Source organism: Harmonia axyridis, chromosome 7 (genome assembly GCF_914767665.1).
Source record: "Harmonia axyridis chromosome 7, icHarAxyr1.1, whole genome shotgun sequence".
Classification (NCBI taxonomy): Eukaryota; Metazoa; Arthropoda; class Insecta; order Coleoptera; family Coccinellidae; genus Harmonia; species Harmonia axyridis.
In genome coordinates, this window is record NC_059507.1 from 35,540,670 (window position 1) to 35,557,974 (window position 17,305).

At 32.7% G+C, this 17,305-nt stretch overlaps 2 protein-coding genes across 2 annotated transcripts in view; both read left to right on the forward strand.

The window, feature by feature from the left end:
* Positions 1-27: 27 nt before the first annotated feature.
* On the forward strand, positions 28-3,149 carry LOC123684636 (nitrilase and fragile histidine triad fusion protein NitFhit). The gene is made up of 7 exons (XM_045623958.1): positions 28-497; positions 558-728; positions 787-978; positions 1,054-1,266; positions 1,323-1,626; positions 1,710-1,885; positions 2,935-3,149. The coding sequence occupies exons 1-7, from the start codon at positions 237-239 to the stop codon at positions 3,112-3,114; spliced, it is 1,497 nt and encodes a 498-aa protein (XP_045479914.1). The 5' UTR covers positions 28-236; the 3' UTR covers positions 3,115-3,149.
* A 5,212-nt stretch (positions 3,150-8,361) lies between these two features.
* The window catches only part of LOC123685389, a 34,602-nt gene continuing 25,658 nt past the window's right edge, over positions 8,362-17,305 (forward strand). Inside the window, exons 1-4 of the mRNA XM_045625044.1 lie at positions 8,362-8,804; positions 14,722-14,960; positions 16,374-16,591; positions 16,653-16,747. Of these exons, the coding sequence (XP_045481000.1) occupies positions 8,597-8,804; positions 14,722-14,960; positions 16,374-16,591; positions 16,653-16,747 (760 nt within the window). The 5' untranslated portion in view covers positions 8,362-8,596. The remainder of the gene's footprint in view (positions 8,805-14,721; positions 14,961-16,373; positions 16,592-16,652; positions 16,748-17,305) is intronic.

Consider the following 17,305-nt stretch of genomic DNA (forward strand, 5'->3'; position numbering starts at 1 on the left):
ACGACAAAAAAAGCTTAAGGAAAAATACTGTTTTTCAGAAATCAATTTTCTGAGGTCCGTTGATGCAGAAATTTGAAGATTGATTTTTTTTAAGCTTTTCCAAAAAATATACAATAAGTGCATGAATAGAAATATAACTAATATTAGGAATGTGTGCTGAGAATAGTGAACGAATTTTTTAATCCTTATTTGTTTTATCCAATTTTATCTCACGAATAGCAGCTAAGCTAACCTTAATGTTAATATTTGACAGATTTTCCTTTTATCACAGCACAGATAACATTCATTCTGTTGTCTGTAATTTTTCACGTTTTGCAAGCCCACCTATGATTTTTTCACGAAAAATCACTAGTACCATTCAAAGCAAGATTTTTCAATTTATTAAATGCAACATGTGCGATATTGCTGTATGTCAGTTCACTGCTACAAATAATAAGGCGGAAAATTTAAAAGCAGTAACAAGATTAGTATGTCAAGCTTCTTCGCAGGGAGCTAAGGTAAAACTACAGTTTATTTTGTTTATTAGATGACCTATGCATTATTTGAATTTTCCAAAGGTAGCCTTTTTACCAGAAGGATGTGATTATATAGCTGAAAACGCAGATGAAATCCGTAATCTAGCAGAAACATTAGATGGTCCAACGGTAAAAGAATACAAAAACCTAGCTTCAACTTTAAAGATATGGTTATCAATTGGCGGAATACATGAACTACAATCTACAAATGGAGTATGTTATAAAAACTTGTCACGATTAACCAGAGTTAATACTGATAATTGGATTTCAGGATAAAATAAGCAATTCCCACATTTTGATCAACAATTGTGGGGAAATAGTATCAGTTTATAGAAAACTGCATTTATTCGATGTCCACATTCCTGAAAAGAACCTAGAACTTACTGAGTCTAAATACACTAGCAGAGGTGAAGAAATAGTTCCTCCAGTCAACACACCAGCAGGACCTTTAGCATTATTCAGTGTATCCTTTTATCTTGGTTACTTTGAAGTTACAAATGGATTTTTCACTTGGAACATTTTCCTTAGTTGAATTAAGTGTTACGATCTGAGATTTCCTGAATTGAGTGTCCTTCAAAGGGAAAATGGAGCTTCGATTCTGAGTTACCCGTCTGCCTTCACTTATACCACTGGAAAAGCTCATTGGGAAATTTTACTTCGAGCTAGAGCAATCGAAAATCAGTGCTTTGTTGTTGCGGCAGCTCAATATGGAAGACATAATGAGAAACGAATATCATATGGTAATTCATTGGTGAGCTTCAACATCTTCAAACTTTTGGTGTTGTGAAAAATAGAATATATTTTTAGATAGTAAATCCATGGGGAGAAATTATTGCACAATGTCCAGCGTACGATGATAGTGAGGAAAGAAACGAAAGAATAGCTATGGCAGAAATCGATCCCTCAATTGTTCAGAAAGTAAGGGAGGAAATGCCAGTGTTTTCTCATAGACGAAAGGATGTTTATCAGCTCAAAGCGATGGAAAAGGGTCTGCCTATCTTGAAAACAGATCAATTTAAGTTTTCCCACATTGATATCCCAGAGCCTACAGTATTTTACAAAACGAAGCTTTGTTATGGATTCACAAATTTACGGTGTGTTGTTCCTGGGCGTATCCTTCAAAAAATTTCCGGTTTAGGGTCCCCACTTTTATTTCCATGAATTTCGTTGATTTCTTCCCTTAATGTGTAATAGATGTTCTTGTGACTACGAGAAGAGTTATTAGAAGACTTGCAGATTGTGAACCAGATGAAATTTCCGATCTGTTCCAAACTGTGGTAACGATTCAGAAGCAACTAGAGAAGCATTTTTCAGCCTCATCTTCTACAATTTGCTGTCAGGATGGGAAAGAAGCGGGGCAGACTGTTTCTGTAAGTGAAACAACTACTTTTCTGTTTGCTGGTTTTCTATCATCTTTATAACTATTCTTGCTATTTTGATTTCCTTTTGTGATCATTAAAACTATTAGGTTTGCTTCCGTCGTTTTGCAATAGATGGCTGTAGCGGTAAGTGGTAGCCGAAATAAATAGATCATAGATGTCATACTATAAGCTAAGGTATTTGTAAACATATCTCCATTGAAATATTAGTCGATTTGTTGCTTGGCACTTTTGCGGTCCTCAAAAGTTCATTGACGATTATGTATAGGTTTATTTCTTTGTTGTGTTAATATGGGTTAATGAACATTATTATTATTATTAAACAGCTTACGAACCAAATTCGCCTCATTTGCGGAAGGTTTTAATTTTCTGCTTCAATATGAGAAAATATGGGGCTGAGACACATCGAATGCTCTCTAATATTTAAGGTGAGGCTGCTATTAGTGAAAGAAAGTGGTTTCAACGGTGATTTTGAGGTCGAAGACCAGCATGGTGGTGGAAGAGAGAAGGTTCTCGAAGATACAGAGTTGGAGGAATTACTTGATCGAGACTCCTGTCAAACACAACAAGAATCGGCAGGATCATTGGGAGTGACGCAACAAGCCATTTCAAAACGCCTGAAAGTCATGCGAATGATTCAGAAACAAAGAAATTGGGTACCCTACAAGTTCATGCTCAGTATTTTGTGGGACCAGCTTGGCGTAGTGTATTATGAGTTGTTAAAACCGATTGAAACAATGATAGGTGATCGTTATCGAACGCAATTAATTCGTTTGAGCCTAGCATTGAAAGACAAACAGCCGCAATACAACGAGAGACATGATAAAGTGTTTTTACAACATGACAATGCTCAACCCAATGTTGCTAAAGTGGTCAAGACATACTTGGAAACGTTGAAATTGGAAGTAGTGGCCAGCGATGGACAATACTTTGGATCATAAATAAATAATAAAATTAATAAAAATAATTATAAAAGTTCAAAAATTAATTAAATAAAAATAAGTATTTGAAAATTCTTCATATTTGTTTATTTTTTTCAGCATGTCCATGTCCACATTTTACCGAGAAGAGCCAATGATTTCAAGAGAAACGATGATATATATGAAAGGTTAGCTTCTCATGATAGGGACGATAGTACAGTGAAGGATAGAGATCTTTCCGAAATGACCGCAGAAGCCCAAGAGTTGAGAAAATATTTTTATGAAAATAGTAAATTGTAAAATCATTATAATAATAAAATATACAGGAAAACTGATTTAATTCATTTAATTCATAAACAAGTTACAAACGGTTTGGTACATCAACAAAATTTCGATTATACATGAAAAAACCAGTGGAGTAATTAATAGTTATAAAAATTTATGCTGATCTTACTTCACTTAAATATAATAGAAAGAATATTATACTATACTTGGGCTAAATGTAATGAGACCATATTATCTGATGCAAGTCAAACTGTCGCCCTAAGATGAGACACAATTTGTTCCACTAACAGAAGAACTTTGCAGAATGCAAAGTATAAGGAATCCTTTCCTTATACTATGATGAAAAAGTAAAAAGCATCTTTTTGAAAGATTTTAATAATATTTTTCTTCAATAGAATATAATATTCCATCCAAAATTGCGAAATATGAACTAATTTTAAGTTTTTGGTTTGGATCATTTTGTATTGAAGATTCTTCGTAATAGCAAATTTTGAAGCTCACCTGATCAGTAACTCTTTTCGTCAGGTATTCATCAAATTATCATACGTCTTTTGGGCGAATGCGCTTAAATATAGCACATCCACCTTTTTTTAAGGATTCGACTATATGACGACATCTAGGAAAAGTAGCTCAAACTTTGGTAGTGACGTAAACGTTACAGGATTTTATTCCTGGTTGGTTGCGGCAAGAATAATTTCAGTAAGTTGTGTATAGATGACCTACAGGTAAATTCTCTACTATAGTAACTTAATTAAACATAGTGGCGACATAGACCTATAGTCCTATAATAACATTATTATAGGTATATGAGTGGACACGTGACAATTCGTTCAAATTGAGCCTAAAAATGGCATAGAACCATTAAATTTAAGAATACAATTCATTGAACTGACACATGTCAAAATTAAAATTATTACCGCATTTGAAGTGAAGCTAATCCTCAAGTGTATGTCGAAACACCGTTACATCCAGAAAAACTGACTGTTTGGTGCGCTTTATGGGCTGGTGGAATCATTGGTCCGTACTTCTTCAAAAACGATGATGGCCAGAACGTTACAGTCAATGGTGATCGGTATAGAGCCATGATTACTAACTTTTTCATTCCTGAATTGAACAACCATGATGTCCAGGAGCTGTTTTACAAAAAGACCGCGCAACATGTCACACAGCTCGTGCCACAATCGCCTAATTTCACGTTTTGGACCTGTGAATTGGCCTCCAAGATCTTGTGATTTAACACCGCTAGACTACTTTCTGTGGGGCTATGTAAAGTCATTGGTCTATGCGGATAAGCCACAATCCCTTGATTATTTGGAAGACAACATTCGCCGTGTTATTGCCGATATACGGCCACAAATGTAGGAAAAACTAATCGAAAATTTGACTACATCCGAGACAGCCTTGGCTGTCATATGCCAGAAATCATATTTAAAATGTAATGCCACAAGATTATCTTGCGGATAAATAAAATTCATGTCAATCGAATAATCCATCGTTGTTTTATTGCAATTTAAAGTACTATAGCTCTAAAAAAAACATCCTTTAGAAGTAAAAGAGATTCTTTGCAGGACGACAATATAAATTGTTGGACTAGGCCAATAAACGTTGGAAGTGCAAGGATATGCTTTTACTACGAGTACACATGCTAGTTTTTCTGAAACCGCAATTAACATTATCATAAATTAACAATTTTTTAAAAGTATTTTCGATCACAATATCATTACCTATGAAATCGCTCTCTTAACAACCGATTCATTTATCGTTGTTACAAAAGTTTGATAATCATTGCTTATTTCGGATTAATATCTACTTACTTCAAAAAATATTTGGAATGGACAGTGATGATGATGTTCAGATGACAAAGTATGTCCCTATCTGAAAATATAATAATTGCATAAAGTCTCCCATTTGTCTACGAAATTGGAAGTATCATATATTATGGTAAAATTACTGAAATATATATTTCAATGTATAGAAAAAAATCCCTAAAAAGTACCCAAATTTGTCGCGAGTTTTATGAGTATTAATTTTTGGAAGTATCAGTTTAGAAATTTAGTTTGATTGTAAACATTTTATGCAAATAGATCAATCGTTATAAAATTCATATAGATAAAATTGTAGTAAGACATCAATCTACTACAAAAATTAATATAGTTTTTATTTATTGGTGGGTAAATACTGTAAGTAATGCTTTAATGGCTCATTCCTTGTCGTATCCAGGCCTATAATCTTCCCAAAAACTTGTTGACTGAGCAAGAAGCAACAAGGCAGATGGCTGGATGTTGAAAAAATACAACGAACCCGAATATTGACCTCATGTATCAATGTTACCAACCTTAGTAGGGGCGAGTATAAATATGTATTCTGGTTCGTAAGTCAAGGTCGGTTATGAGATTTTTTCTGATTTGTGCACATTCCCTGCTGCCGCAATGAATAATAAGCAGAAAGAACGATTGGAATTTGAGAAATGCTTTTGAAGTTCAGATTGGAATTTGAGAAATGCTTTTGAAGTTCAAACTTATAGAGATGTAGGTAGTCTTGTAAATTTTACAGCATAAATACTTTCTGAAACGAACATTTAAAGTTGTATTTCGTAAATAAGGTACTTAAAAACAATAGTTTTCGTTATTTTGCAATTTAAAATATTGAATTCATTTCATGTGATGTATCAGGTATTCCAAATTCGTTAAATTTTGCTCAGTAACGAACTAGACTGAGATATTTGAACCCTAAATCTACCCTGAAAATTTCAAATCTCTAGCATATTCCATTCAAGAGTTCATGTAGGTATCGGATGTCCCAAATTCGTTGTCTAGTGAGAGGATCTCTGAATCCCTTAGAGCTAGAAAAAAATTAATGGCACATTTTCGAGTTTTGTTTTTGAGAGAATTAATTTGGTGAAAACTGCAACAATCAACTGTAAGCTATAAACGAAAATTGGAAAAGGCGTGAAATGTAATATTCTTCATCATTGATCTAATATTTTTTTTATTGCAATTAAATTTGAAGTTATAATACAAACTTGTGTTTTTTCTTAATGTAAACCATACAAATTTCTGTCACAAATAATGTTTTTTTTCTATTTTCAAAATATATAACATTATATTTAACTTTCTAATGCAACTATAAAGTCTTCAAATGTTTCTGTTTTACATGGAAAATCAACTGAATGCCTACCTATATATGATAATATGTGAAATTCAAATATTTAATTAAAATATTCGGTGGCACCAACATCTCTAGATATAACACTCTTACATTTCTTCAAAATTCTCAAATTGTAAAATGCTGTTCTTCAAATGTGACCATAGAAAAAAATCGATCGGAGTTAAATCCGGAGACCTTGGTGGACACAAAATATTCTAATTATTCGAAGTTCACAGATAATCATAGATAGTCACTTCGAATCTCTAGTTGGGAAATAGATAGAATTAAATAATTAATGTTTGTGTATTACGTAATGAATCAGTAGTGAACCCAAGGGGGGATAAGGGGAATATATCCCCCCTCAGGAGGAATGTCCATTGTATGTAACAAACTTATTATAAGTAAGCAAATTTCTTTGGAAATCTTCTTCAAAAGAAGGATAATTTGAAATTTTTTCTTCTTTGTCCCCCAAGGCTTATATGTGGGTACGCCACTGTAATGAATACATTAATACTATTAGACGTTTATGGAAAACTAATCATGTAATTTTGTGCTGAAAATTTGCAAGTTGGGGTTTGAGACAATGATCTTTCTCCCTAAAATATTTTCAGATCACTACAATTTCCGATTATATCGAAAACATACTACTGCCCTATTTCAAATGGTACACTCAGTTAAATATTGCTAATTAGATAGCTTATTTTTTTTACTATTTCAGCAATATGCCATATCTTCGGTATAAACTCAATAGTTCTCTTTTTTCTTAATATTTCTGCAGAAAAAGTTTTTTCGAACAAACCTTTTCAATTTTCGATGTAATACGCAGTATTATAATAAGACTGTTTTCGGTTTAGACCAAAAATGTACAGGGTGTATATGAGAAGATCATGAACTTGAACAACTCAAATTCAACAACACTCAATATTTTCAAATTAAAACTTATATTTTATATTTTTTTAGTTAATCCTATAGAAGTAGGCAAGTAACTGCAAACCCTAAACCTAAAATGATAACTTTGAGAGTTATCGAGAAAGGACTTGAAATGAGACAAAACTGCAATATCTAACTGAGTAGAAATAGTCTGTGACTTCCGGAGAACACAGAAAGAGACTAAAATTCGGTGTTTCGATAACTAAATCGAAAAATTTTCAAATTAATATGAAAAGTCATTCATGAAATGTCCAATTGAGTTATCGAAACTAAGGCGTCCCATTTCAAGAATGAAGTCGTAGAATTCAAAATCTTTGAAAACGGATGACATTTTTGGAAAACTGGTAAAGGAACGCTTTTAGACAAATCTGCTGTTAAAAAACTGCATTGAAAAATATAGGATGTCCCATTTAAATAACTCTTATCTCCCTCCTATATCCTGAAGGGGTAATTAATTTCTATGATATGTTATGAGTATCATATAAACCATAAAAATCAGTGAAGAGTAATTTTTCATTAACGCCCTGTAACTAGAGAACTAATCAAGATATCTATGATCTGCTTTCTGATATATTATTATTTCGAAAAAAGAGAACGGAGATTCTTAAAAATATCTCTGAGTCTTATAGTTCTCTAGATGTTTTCAGTGACCATCGAATATAACATAACATAACATAACAATAACAATAATCTTTATTTTGAGGAATAACCTGAGTACATAAATAAGCAAATTATTAAACAAAATTGATGTCATAAATATAGGACATCCTGTAGATCGAAAACTGTACAATAAGAATCATAATAAGAAATTTTTGCCGTAGTGCCTTTCGATGAAAGTGTTATATTCAGTATCATCGTATAGCCAATTATCGTCTGAATTTCTTGATTTTCTGTGAATAGCTTTCCGAGAATTTTTTTTAAATTTGTTTTCTTGTTTTAAAATTCTTTTCGAGCTAGAAGAATCCAAAACGCGAACTATTTGAAATTCTGGATGTATTAATTTTTTTCTATTTTCGAAGAATATAACAAACCAAAATTTGCATCTAACAAGCTCGTAGTCTTAGATAACACTTCCATTTTTCTTTCAGGAAATGGGATTAATGTTCCACCATGATTTACATAAGACGAAACCTCAGCAAAGCGGTTTAAACCACTTGCAGTTCAAGTATAAAGAGCAACCCTCGTTATAACGCATTTAGTTGATGCTTAATCGCTGAAAAAATCGAATTTTAAAGTATAATAGCCCATTAGTATCATACCGTTCATTAACAGCTTATGCGGAAGGCAGTAAAAGATAAATATTAACGATTTCCTAAAAGCGACACCTTCAAAACAATCAGCGAAGAATGAAATGGTAAAAAGAACTCTCACGCACAGTTTAGCTATTCCAGTGTTGTAGTAGCGATCAGAGCAAACAAAGATGAAGAGCTCGATACCGGGGCTGCTCCTTTTTGGATTGTGTTTTCAAAACGCTGTGGCTCTGGACTTGCAGTTACTTTTGAATAATGCCACCATCAACCCTTTGGATTTTCTTATACCAACGGCCGATTCGGAAAATAGGAAATGCAGGGAGCACAGCTTGCTGTACAAGGAGGAGCTTTCCAAGTTTACAGTTTGGGCCACAGATAGTATGTAGAAAATTTTTGAAATTTTTTTGAAATTTTTTATTTTTGTTGATTTTTTGTTGTTTCTTCAATTTTTGATTCAAATTTCGGAGATTCATAAACTCTTTTATTTTCAAATGATAACGCAAGTTTTCTTTTGAAATTTTATTTATTACTTTGGCAGATAAGATTAATAAGTACTACTAGGTATGCCAAATCAATACTTGAAGAACGTAAAATATATTTAATCACAACAAAACTTACATTTTTCTTTTCATTTGGACTAACATTCATAATCCTGTATCTTGTGGAATATTAAGGATATACAACTATATTTACCGATTAAAAAAACTAAGCCATACGTACAAATCGAATTTTGGTAATTTTCAACTATAAATAAAAAAATTGGAGGGTTCAGCACAAATTTTTTTCATTATCATTTTGGAACCCCTCTTTTTTTGTCTTGAATTTAATTGAGTTTCATAGAAATCGGTGTGAACGAATTTACATATATTTGATATTAAATGAAATTTTGGGACAAAAATTCAATTCTGTTTTATTATAAATGAAATTTCAAGAATCAAAGTTTTCTATTTTTTATCACTTTTTAACTCGTGAAGTAAATCAATAAGATTCAACATTTTTTCTGAAATTTCAGCTATTTCAACTATTCAACATTTTTTTTTCCCACATTTTTGATTTGTTATATATTCAGCTAACGGATTTAATATAAAATTAAACAAAGTTATTTCCACAAATATATTTAAGGAACATTTGTTTTTATTGCAATTACGAGGTGCTTATTAATTTTGAGAACACAAGATTTGAAGTCGTTCTAGTAGAAACAAATTGAAATTTTTATTATGAATTGTTTTTTTGTAATTTGACGATCTGAAAAACTGTATTTTTGGTTTATTATATTATAAAAGTTCGAGTAGAAAACATAAAGAAATTTTCAATTATTTTACTTTTTTGGGTTATTTTTATATTTATTATTTTCTTTGAGTCATAAGTAAAATAGATATAAAACAAACGGAACGTTGCCTGATATTTTTTGAGTTCCTCAGGAACTCCCAGAGAACTTATATATCTAGAAGAATCAACGCAGTATGGCAATTTTGAACCGAATTTCTAGAAATTTTACTCATAATTTTTGAAAAAAACTAAGAAACAGCTGCCGTTTTTTTTTCAAATTAAGATTCCACTGATTTTTAAAAGTATTTTATGGAAATAACAAGAAAAATTCGAGAAGAATTTAGATTCCTAAATTGGAGATACAAATGAAAATAGGAGATACCTTGGATAATTTTAGGAAAAAATGTTCTATGAATATGGACCCGAAAACGATTTGTTTTCGAGATACAGAATGTTTCTTGTAGTTATCCTTGTCATACGATCATACGAGTTAGTCAAATCTTTGTGAATCATGCTACAGATCGGTAAAATAAACACCAAAAGTAATTTATTCATCACAGTTCACTTACTGGATTGTTATGATATTTTATGAGATAAGTGTTTGATTTTTTTCTCGAAATCAGTAGCAGATACTAACTATAGTACACAAAACAGTTTAGTATCGAACCAAAGTTTTTTTTACATTTCAACCAAAAAAAGTTCTGGAGTAAAAAAAAAGGACACTGCCCCAAAAAAATATCACTCTCTAGGTTCGGATTTGAAATTGACTTATCACGTGATGTAAACTCTAATTTGCAGTATCCATTCCAAATTTCAGTCAATTAGTAGTCTAGATGCTATCAGAAAAAAACAGTCCATGATTATAGGACTTTTTTTTTCAATTATTTGAGGAATCTCTCAATTTCTTTTGTACCTTCAATTTAGGAATACCTGTTGACAATTATTATATCACTTTTGATTTATAACTACTTATAACGATAAGTAATTGGTAAGGAAAATCTTAAGTACAAAGATTTCGGTGTCATAAATTTTCAATATCATTTGAATCAATTAGAAATCAATAAAATTTCACACGTTTTTTTGAAGAATGATAGGAAAGGTCCATTAGTCATCAAAGGAATGATGTGATCTTATGAATTCGATTCTGGAAAATTATAAATGTCCCTATATGATCTATAAATGTGAAAAGTAATAATAGACATTGTACGATTGCAATTAGCACCTAAAAGTTGATCTGAACTTTATGTTAATTGTCATTTCCACAATATTCCCATAAAGCAATATCATATGAGTAATTTTCAGGTTCCCGAAATTTTTAAGATCTGACAACAGAAAAAGTTCCGTTGATTCCAAACTAGTCTTACAACTTTTCAAATTTTAACTCTCAATGATAGCATCTGAAACCTTAACCGGCTTTTCAGTTATGATACCCATTAACTTCAAATTTCTTACAGTGTATTCCAGCCTTATTAAATTGGCATGTTTTCCTAATGAATAATCCAAATATCTTGTTCACGTTTCGCCATCACCTGATAATGACTTCGATAAATTATTAATAAAATTTTTACATCCTGTTACAATTTTTCATTTCGATAATTTTCGATGATACAAAATATTTTTCTATGGCTGTTTCGTGAAGGTAAAGAATCGCGCTTAATTATGCAAGGTTTATTATAATAATATTCAACTTTATGGCATAATCCAATTTATTTTGAATACAATTTGCTTATTGAATTGGGCAACGGAATTCTTTTCGAGAAGAATCAATATATATTCTTCCTGTTCGGCGTGCTGCTGCAAAATTCAAGGCTCATACTAGAATACAAATCTTGTTTTGATTTTGCATGATTTATTGAGGAATCGGTAATTTATTTACACAATGCGTGTTTTATTTTGAATATTGTTCGACTAGTTAGTTCATTATACGTATCGTGTTATTCGAAAAAAAAAATCATGATGAGGGCATTGAAGCAGGGCCGCGCCTAGCCCAAGATGCGCCCATGGGCAAATATTTTAATTACGCCCCTTCTTGTTTTTCCTTATGGTGATTCAAATTCAAAATTAAATAATGGTAAATTAAAATTTACTCCTACATCATTATTGTGCAGAGGCTCTAACAATCTTATTTCACTTAGTAATTCTTTGATGAAACAACAATTTCAAACTCTTATATTTATATATTCATTATATAGAGTGATTCACCGCGATGGCCTATTTAATGTTTATGGAAAACTAATCATAATTTTGCTGAAACTTTGCATGTTGGGGATTGAGACAAAAATCTTTCTCTCTAAAATATTTTCAGATCTTTACAACTTTCGGTTATACGAAACACACTACTACTTCCTTATTTCAAATGGCACACCCAGTATATTATTGCATCATGAGATAGCTTTTTTGATGGCAATATCAGCAATATGCCATCTTGGGTAAAAATTCAACGGTTCATGAGTTAATGGGATTCTTTTGAAAAAAATGGTGACAACAAGGATTCACATTTTTTGAATATTCCTGCAGAACATATTTTTTCGGAAATGCCTTTTTATTTTCGATTCTGCAAATATGTACTATTATAAAACTGTTGCGGCTTAGATAAAAAATTGCATGGTGTTCATTAGAAGTTCATGAACTTGGACAACTCAAATTCAACATAATTCAAGATTCTCAAATTATAACCTATATTTATTATTATTTTAGTCGATTCCACGTATAAAAAGAGGAGGGTTACTTGATCAAACCCTATACCTTAAATGAACACTTCAAAAGTTATCGAGGAAGAATTTTAAATGAGGAAAAACCGCCAATTCTGAGTGGAGTGTTCTGTGTATTCCGGAAACCACAAAAAGAAACTGAAATTCGATGTTTCGATAACTAAATTTGACATTTCATGAATTGTAATTAATTCTTCGTTGGGATTGTTGAGAAATCCATGAACCAATAAAATTTTCAGTTACGAATAATCGATCACAATTCATGAAATGTGATATTTAGTTATCGAAACATCGAATTTCAGATAGTTTCTGTGGTTTCCGGAAGTCACAGACTACTCCACACATAAATTGTGGTTTTTTCTCATTTAAAGTTCTTCCTCTATAACTTTTAAGGTATTCATTTTACGTATAGGGTTTGCTCAAGTAACCCTCTCCTCTTTTCATTCAGATTCAGATAAATAGTTCGTAGAATTTGTGTCGTTTCAAAAATGACCCAATTTTTTCAAATAGTTCAGTGAAAGAGTATCTATGAATCTATTGTTTTCTGATTGATTTTTATGTAACTGATTATGTAATTTTGTAGAAAATGCAATTGCAATTCAATTATATGGATTAACATCGGTGAAATATTTGCTAAATAAGCCGCAGAGAATTATTTCAAATTCCATAATTATTTTGTGATAGATGCTTCTGCAAATTGTTGTCTATTTTCAGTTTGATAAAAGTGTTCCTGATCAAATGGCGAAAGTTGACCTGCAGTTCCTGATATTTCAGACAGAAACACTTCATTTTTACGGGTTCTATTGATAGGAACTAGAAATACCGGATTTTGTTATTTGAACTTCAAAATATGGATACAGGATTTTGTATTTCTTAAGATATTTTTACTCAATATGTTTGACCATGCAGTTTTAGTTGATCATTTCCTTCAATAAACCATATGAATTTTTAATGAAGAAAAATCTAAAATATGTCCTCAGGTTCACATATTGAAATTACTAGAAACATTATTAGGCTTTCCGTTTTATAGTTAAGTTTTGAAAATTTTATTTAGATTTTAGAACGGATGATCATGAATTTCAACAACGATATGGATTCCTGAATTTATCTAGCCAAAAAGCTTTGTTATAGATCTAATGAACTTTCAATTTTTCAACATAAACTAGATTTCGATTTAAAAATATAATTGACATATAAAGGGCGTTTTTTTTAGAGCTATAGAACTTTAAATTTCAATAAATCAACGATGAATTATTCGATTGACATTAATTTTATTTATCCGCAAGATAATCTTGTGGCATTACATTTTGAATATGATTTCTGGCATATGACCGCCACGGCTGGCTCGGATGTAGTCCAATCTGGACGTCCAATTTTCGATGACTTTTTCCAACATTTGTGGCCGTATATCGGCAATAACACGGCGAATGTTGTCTTCCAAATGGTCAAGGGTTTGTGGCTTATCCGCATAGACCAATGACTTTATATAACCCCATAGAAAGTAGTCTAGCGGTGTTAAATCACAAGATTTTGGAGGCCAATTCACAGGTCCAAAACGTGAAATTAGGCGGTCACCAAACGTGTCTTTCAATAAATCGATTATGGCACGAGCTGTGTGACATGTTGCGCCGTCTTGTTGGAACCACAGCTCCTGGACATCATGGTTGTTCAATTCAGGAATGAAAAAGTTAGTAATCATGGCTCTATACCGATCACCATTGACTGTAACGTTCTGACCATCATCGTTTTTTAAGAAGTACGGACCAAACAGTCAGTTTTTCTGGATGTAACGGTGTTTCGACATACACTTGAGGATTAGCTTCACTCCAAATGCGGCAGTTTTGTTTGTTGACGGAGCCATTCAACCAGAAGTGCGCTTCATCGCTAAACAAAATAAAATGGACGAAGTGCGCGATACGTATTCCGCACAGAACCATTATTTTCTAAATAAAATTGCACTATTTGCAAGCGTTGTTCAGGCGTGAGTCTATTCATGATGAATTGCCAAACCAAACTGAGAATAAATAACTTGACAGCTGTTAAATCGGTTGCCATCTTGAACAGTAATTCCAACTTAAAGTTATATACCTCGAAAAAAAACACCCGTTATTTAATTTACGAATTCAATATTGGATATGAACAAGTATAGATACGTGAATTTACCTATCTAGCCAAAAAGTTATGTTGGAGATCTGATAAACTTTCAATTCTTCAACAAATACTAGATTTCCACTTGAAAGAATAATTGACATCTAGGTATCAAAATATATGTATATGCATTCTGTAGTCCATCTAAATTGCTCTTCTTCTTTCAGTGTTCGATTCCTCTACCAAATTCCCTAGTGGAATTTTCTTTGGATCCATATTTGACACAGGTAACTTTGACGAATGTGTAAAAGTTCACCTTCCAAAAGAGGTTGGTTTTTCTGGACAACATTGTATGGCCCATTTCAAGATAAAACCTCTCAATCCAGTACAAGTGAGGTCAGGTCATGTTCTTGAGTACGATTTGTACGAAAATATATTCAACATTACGACATGGCATAAAATCAAAGTAAGTATTTTGCCCTTCAAAAATATCAAAAGTTTTATCTACACTGCGCAAAAGAATTAACGCACATTATGGAAATCTCAAATTTATTCTACAACTGAAGGCGTTCTCAATGATAATTATTTTTATCAGAATTATGCATGCATATGTTATCCACTTTCAACGTTTTTCTTCAATACAGATGTTTTTTCCCAGCAGGAATAAAAAAAGATGAGATTATCAGATTTTGAATGTATTGGCTTCATTCTGAAATCAGTTGTTCTCGATCAATTCTAGTGATCAATAGTTTTTCTTTCGTTTGATTTTCTACACTCGATAGCTATGCAACGCGAAACACGCAATTTGACCCCAGAGGAATGTGCCCAAGCGGTAGTTTTGTGAGAAGAAGGGTGGACATACACAAGAATTGCAGAAAGGTTTGGATTTTCCCATACAAATGTGTCCAGAATGTTGCAGCGATTCAGGGAGACAGGTATGAATGTCCGAAGACCAGGACAGGGCGCGTTTGGATTTTGCGAGAGAGCATATCCATTGGGAAGAGGCTGATTGGGAAAGAGTGCACTGAGCATATCTGCATACTGTATACAAGGGAACGTCGATCACAATGGTAGAGGCCGAATCTAGACTCATCTGTGAAGAGAACTCTTTCCCAATCAGCCTCTTCCCAATGGATATGCTCTCTCGCAAAATCCAAACGCGCCCTTCGATGGGCTGGAGTAAGAGCTGGGCCTCTTGCCGCGACACGAGGCCTTAAATCATATCCTCTGAGGCGATTTCTTATTGTCTGAGTGCTAATTTGCACCCCATGAGTTTGCTTAAGCTGATTTTGAAGGAGGCAAGCGGTTGCAAACCGTTGTCTCAACGAAGAAACTCTCAAGTAACGTTCTTGAATGGCAGTTGTTACCCGTGGTCTACCCTGTCCTGGTCTTCGGACAATCATACCTATCTCCCTGAACCGCTGCAACATTCTGGACACATTTGTATGGGAAAATCCAAACCTTTCTGCAATTCTTGTGTATGTCCACCCTTCTTCTCGCGAAACTACCGCTTGGGCATAGCGATCAAGTGTAGAAAATCAAACGAAAGAAAAACTATTGATCACTAGAATTGATCGAGAACAACTGATTTCAGAATGGAGCCAATACATTCAAAATCTGATAATCTCATCTTTTTTTATTCCTGCTGGGAAAAAACATCTGTATTGAAGAAAATAGTTGAAAGTGGATAACATATGCATGCATAATTCTGATAAAAATAATTATCATTGAGAACACCTTCAGTTGTAGAATTAATTTGAGATTTCCATAATGTGCGTTAATTCTTTTGCGCAGTGTATTTAAATGGAATCATCATTTGGTGGTTTCCAGAATCAGATTATTTTGTACGTTTAAAGGTAAATAAACATTTCTTTCCCAGAAATATTCTCAAGATGGGTCCAAGCAATCCAGAGACGAAGTGTACTTCACTTTTTGCATCCCTTCATCTTGTACGTACAAGGACTTGGAGGACTCTCTAAAAGCCAAAATTAACCTTGTTAAGGATTTTCTTCCTTTCACCTTAGAAGCAGATGTGAATTCCATGAATTGTCAAGTGGAAAGAGACTTTAATTTCGGCACTGCAGATTTCTTATTCATGTAAGTGGTGGAAATGAGTACCTTTAAAACTGTGAGGCCTGAAATTTATTCTGTTTTGTAGGGGTATTGTAGGAGCTTTTATCACATTTGGCGCCGTTGCCACGTTGTACCATCTGATTACGAAGTTGGAAGGAATGAATGGTTATAGGTTAGCAGGTATGTATGTTCGTATTTAGCGTGAAAATGGAAATATACAGGGTGTCCCGTAAAGACTACGTCAAACCGAGAGAGAATGTAGATCAAAGGATAATCCATCTGCTATGACAAAATTCCCATAATAAAAGTATTACCGTTTTCGAGATATTTTTTTTTAGAAAATAATGAATTTTTGCCCCTTTCAATAGTTTTGTCCTTACGATTGGTACAATTTTACATATTTTTGGTTAATTTTTTCAGTAAAATATTGCTGAAGAATGATTTTAACGTTTGCGTGACACTAAGTAATGCAACATAGAAGATTTCTTAACAGAATTGACAAACTGGATTCTGTCAGAAACATACCCATTTGGATAAAAACAGCCATATATTTTTCTTTGAATAACAAATGACTTGTGTGATACCTTTTTGAAATCACTATAAAATAGACAATTTATTGTTGTAATGTGCAGCAGTAGCTCGGTACATTTTGGTTCCACTACGATGGGCTAAACTTCATGAACAAAATAATCCACTACCAATATTTCCAATAAAAATATTTCTCATATCCCCCCTTCC

Excerpts from the sequence above, each read along its gene's own strand:
- LOC123684636 (XM_045623958.1), top strand. The coding sequence starts at position 237 with ATGTTAATATTTGACAGATTTTCCTTTTATCACAGCACAGATAACATT. Across the intron at positions 1,627-1,709 it reads ACGGTGTGTTGTTCCTGGGC|ATGTTCTTGTGACTACGAGA; the intron begins GTATCCTTCAAA and ends AATGTGTAATAG. Across the intron at positions 1,886-2,934 it reads AAGCGGGGCAGACTGTTTCT|CATGTCCATGTCCACATTTT; the intron begins GTAAGTGAAACA and ends TATTTTTTTCAG.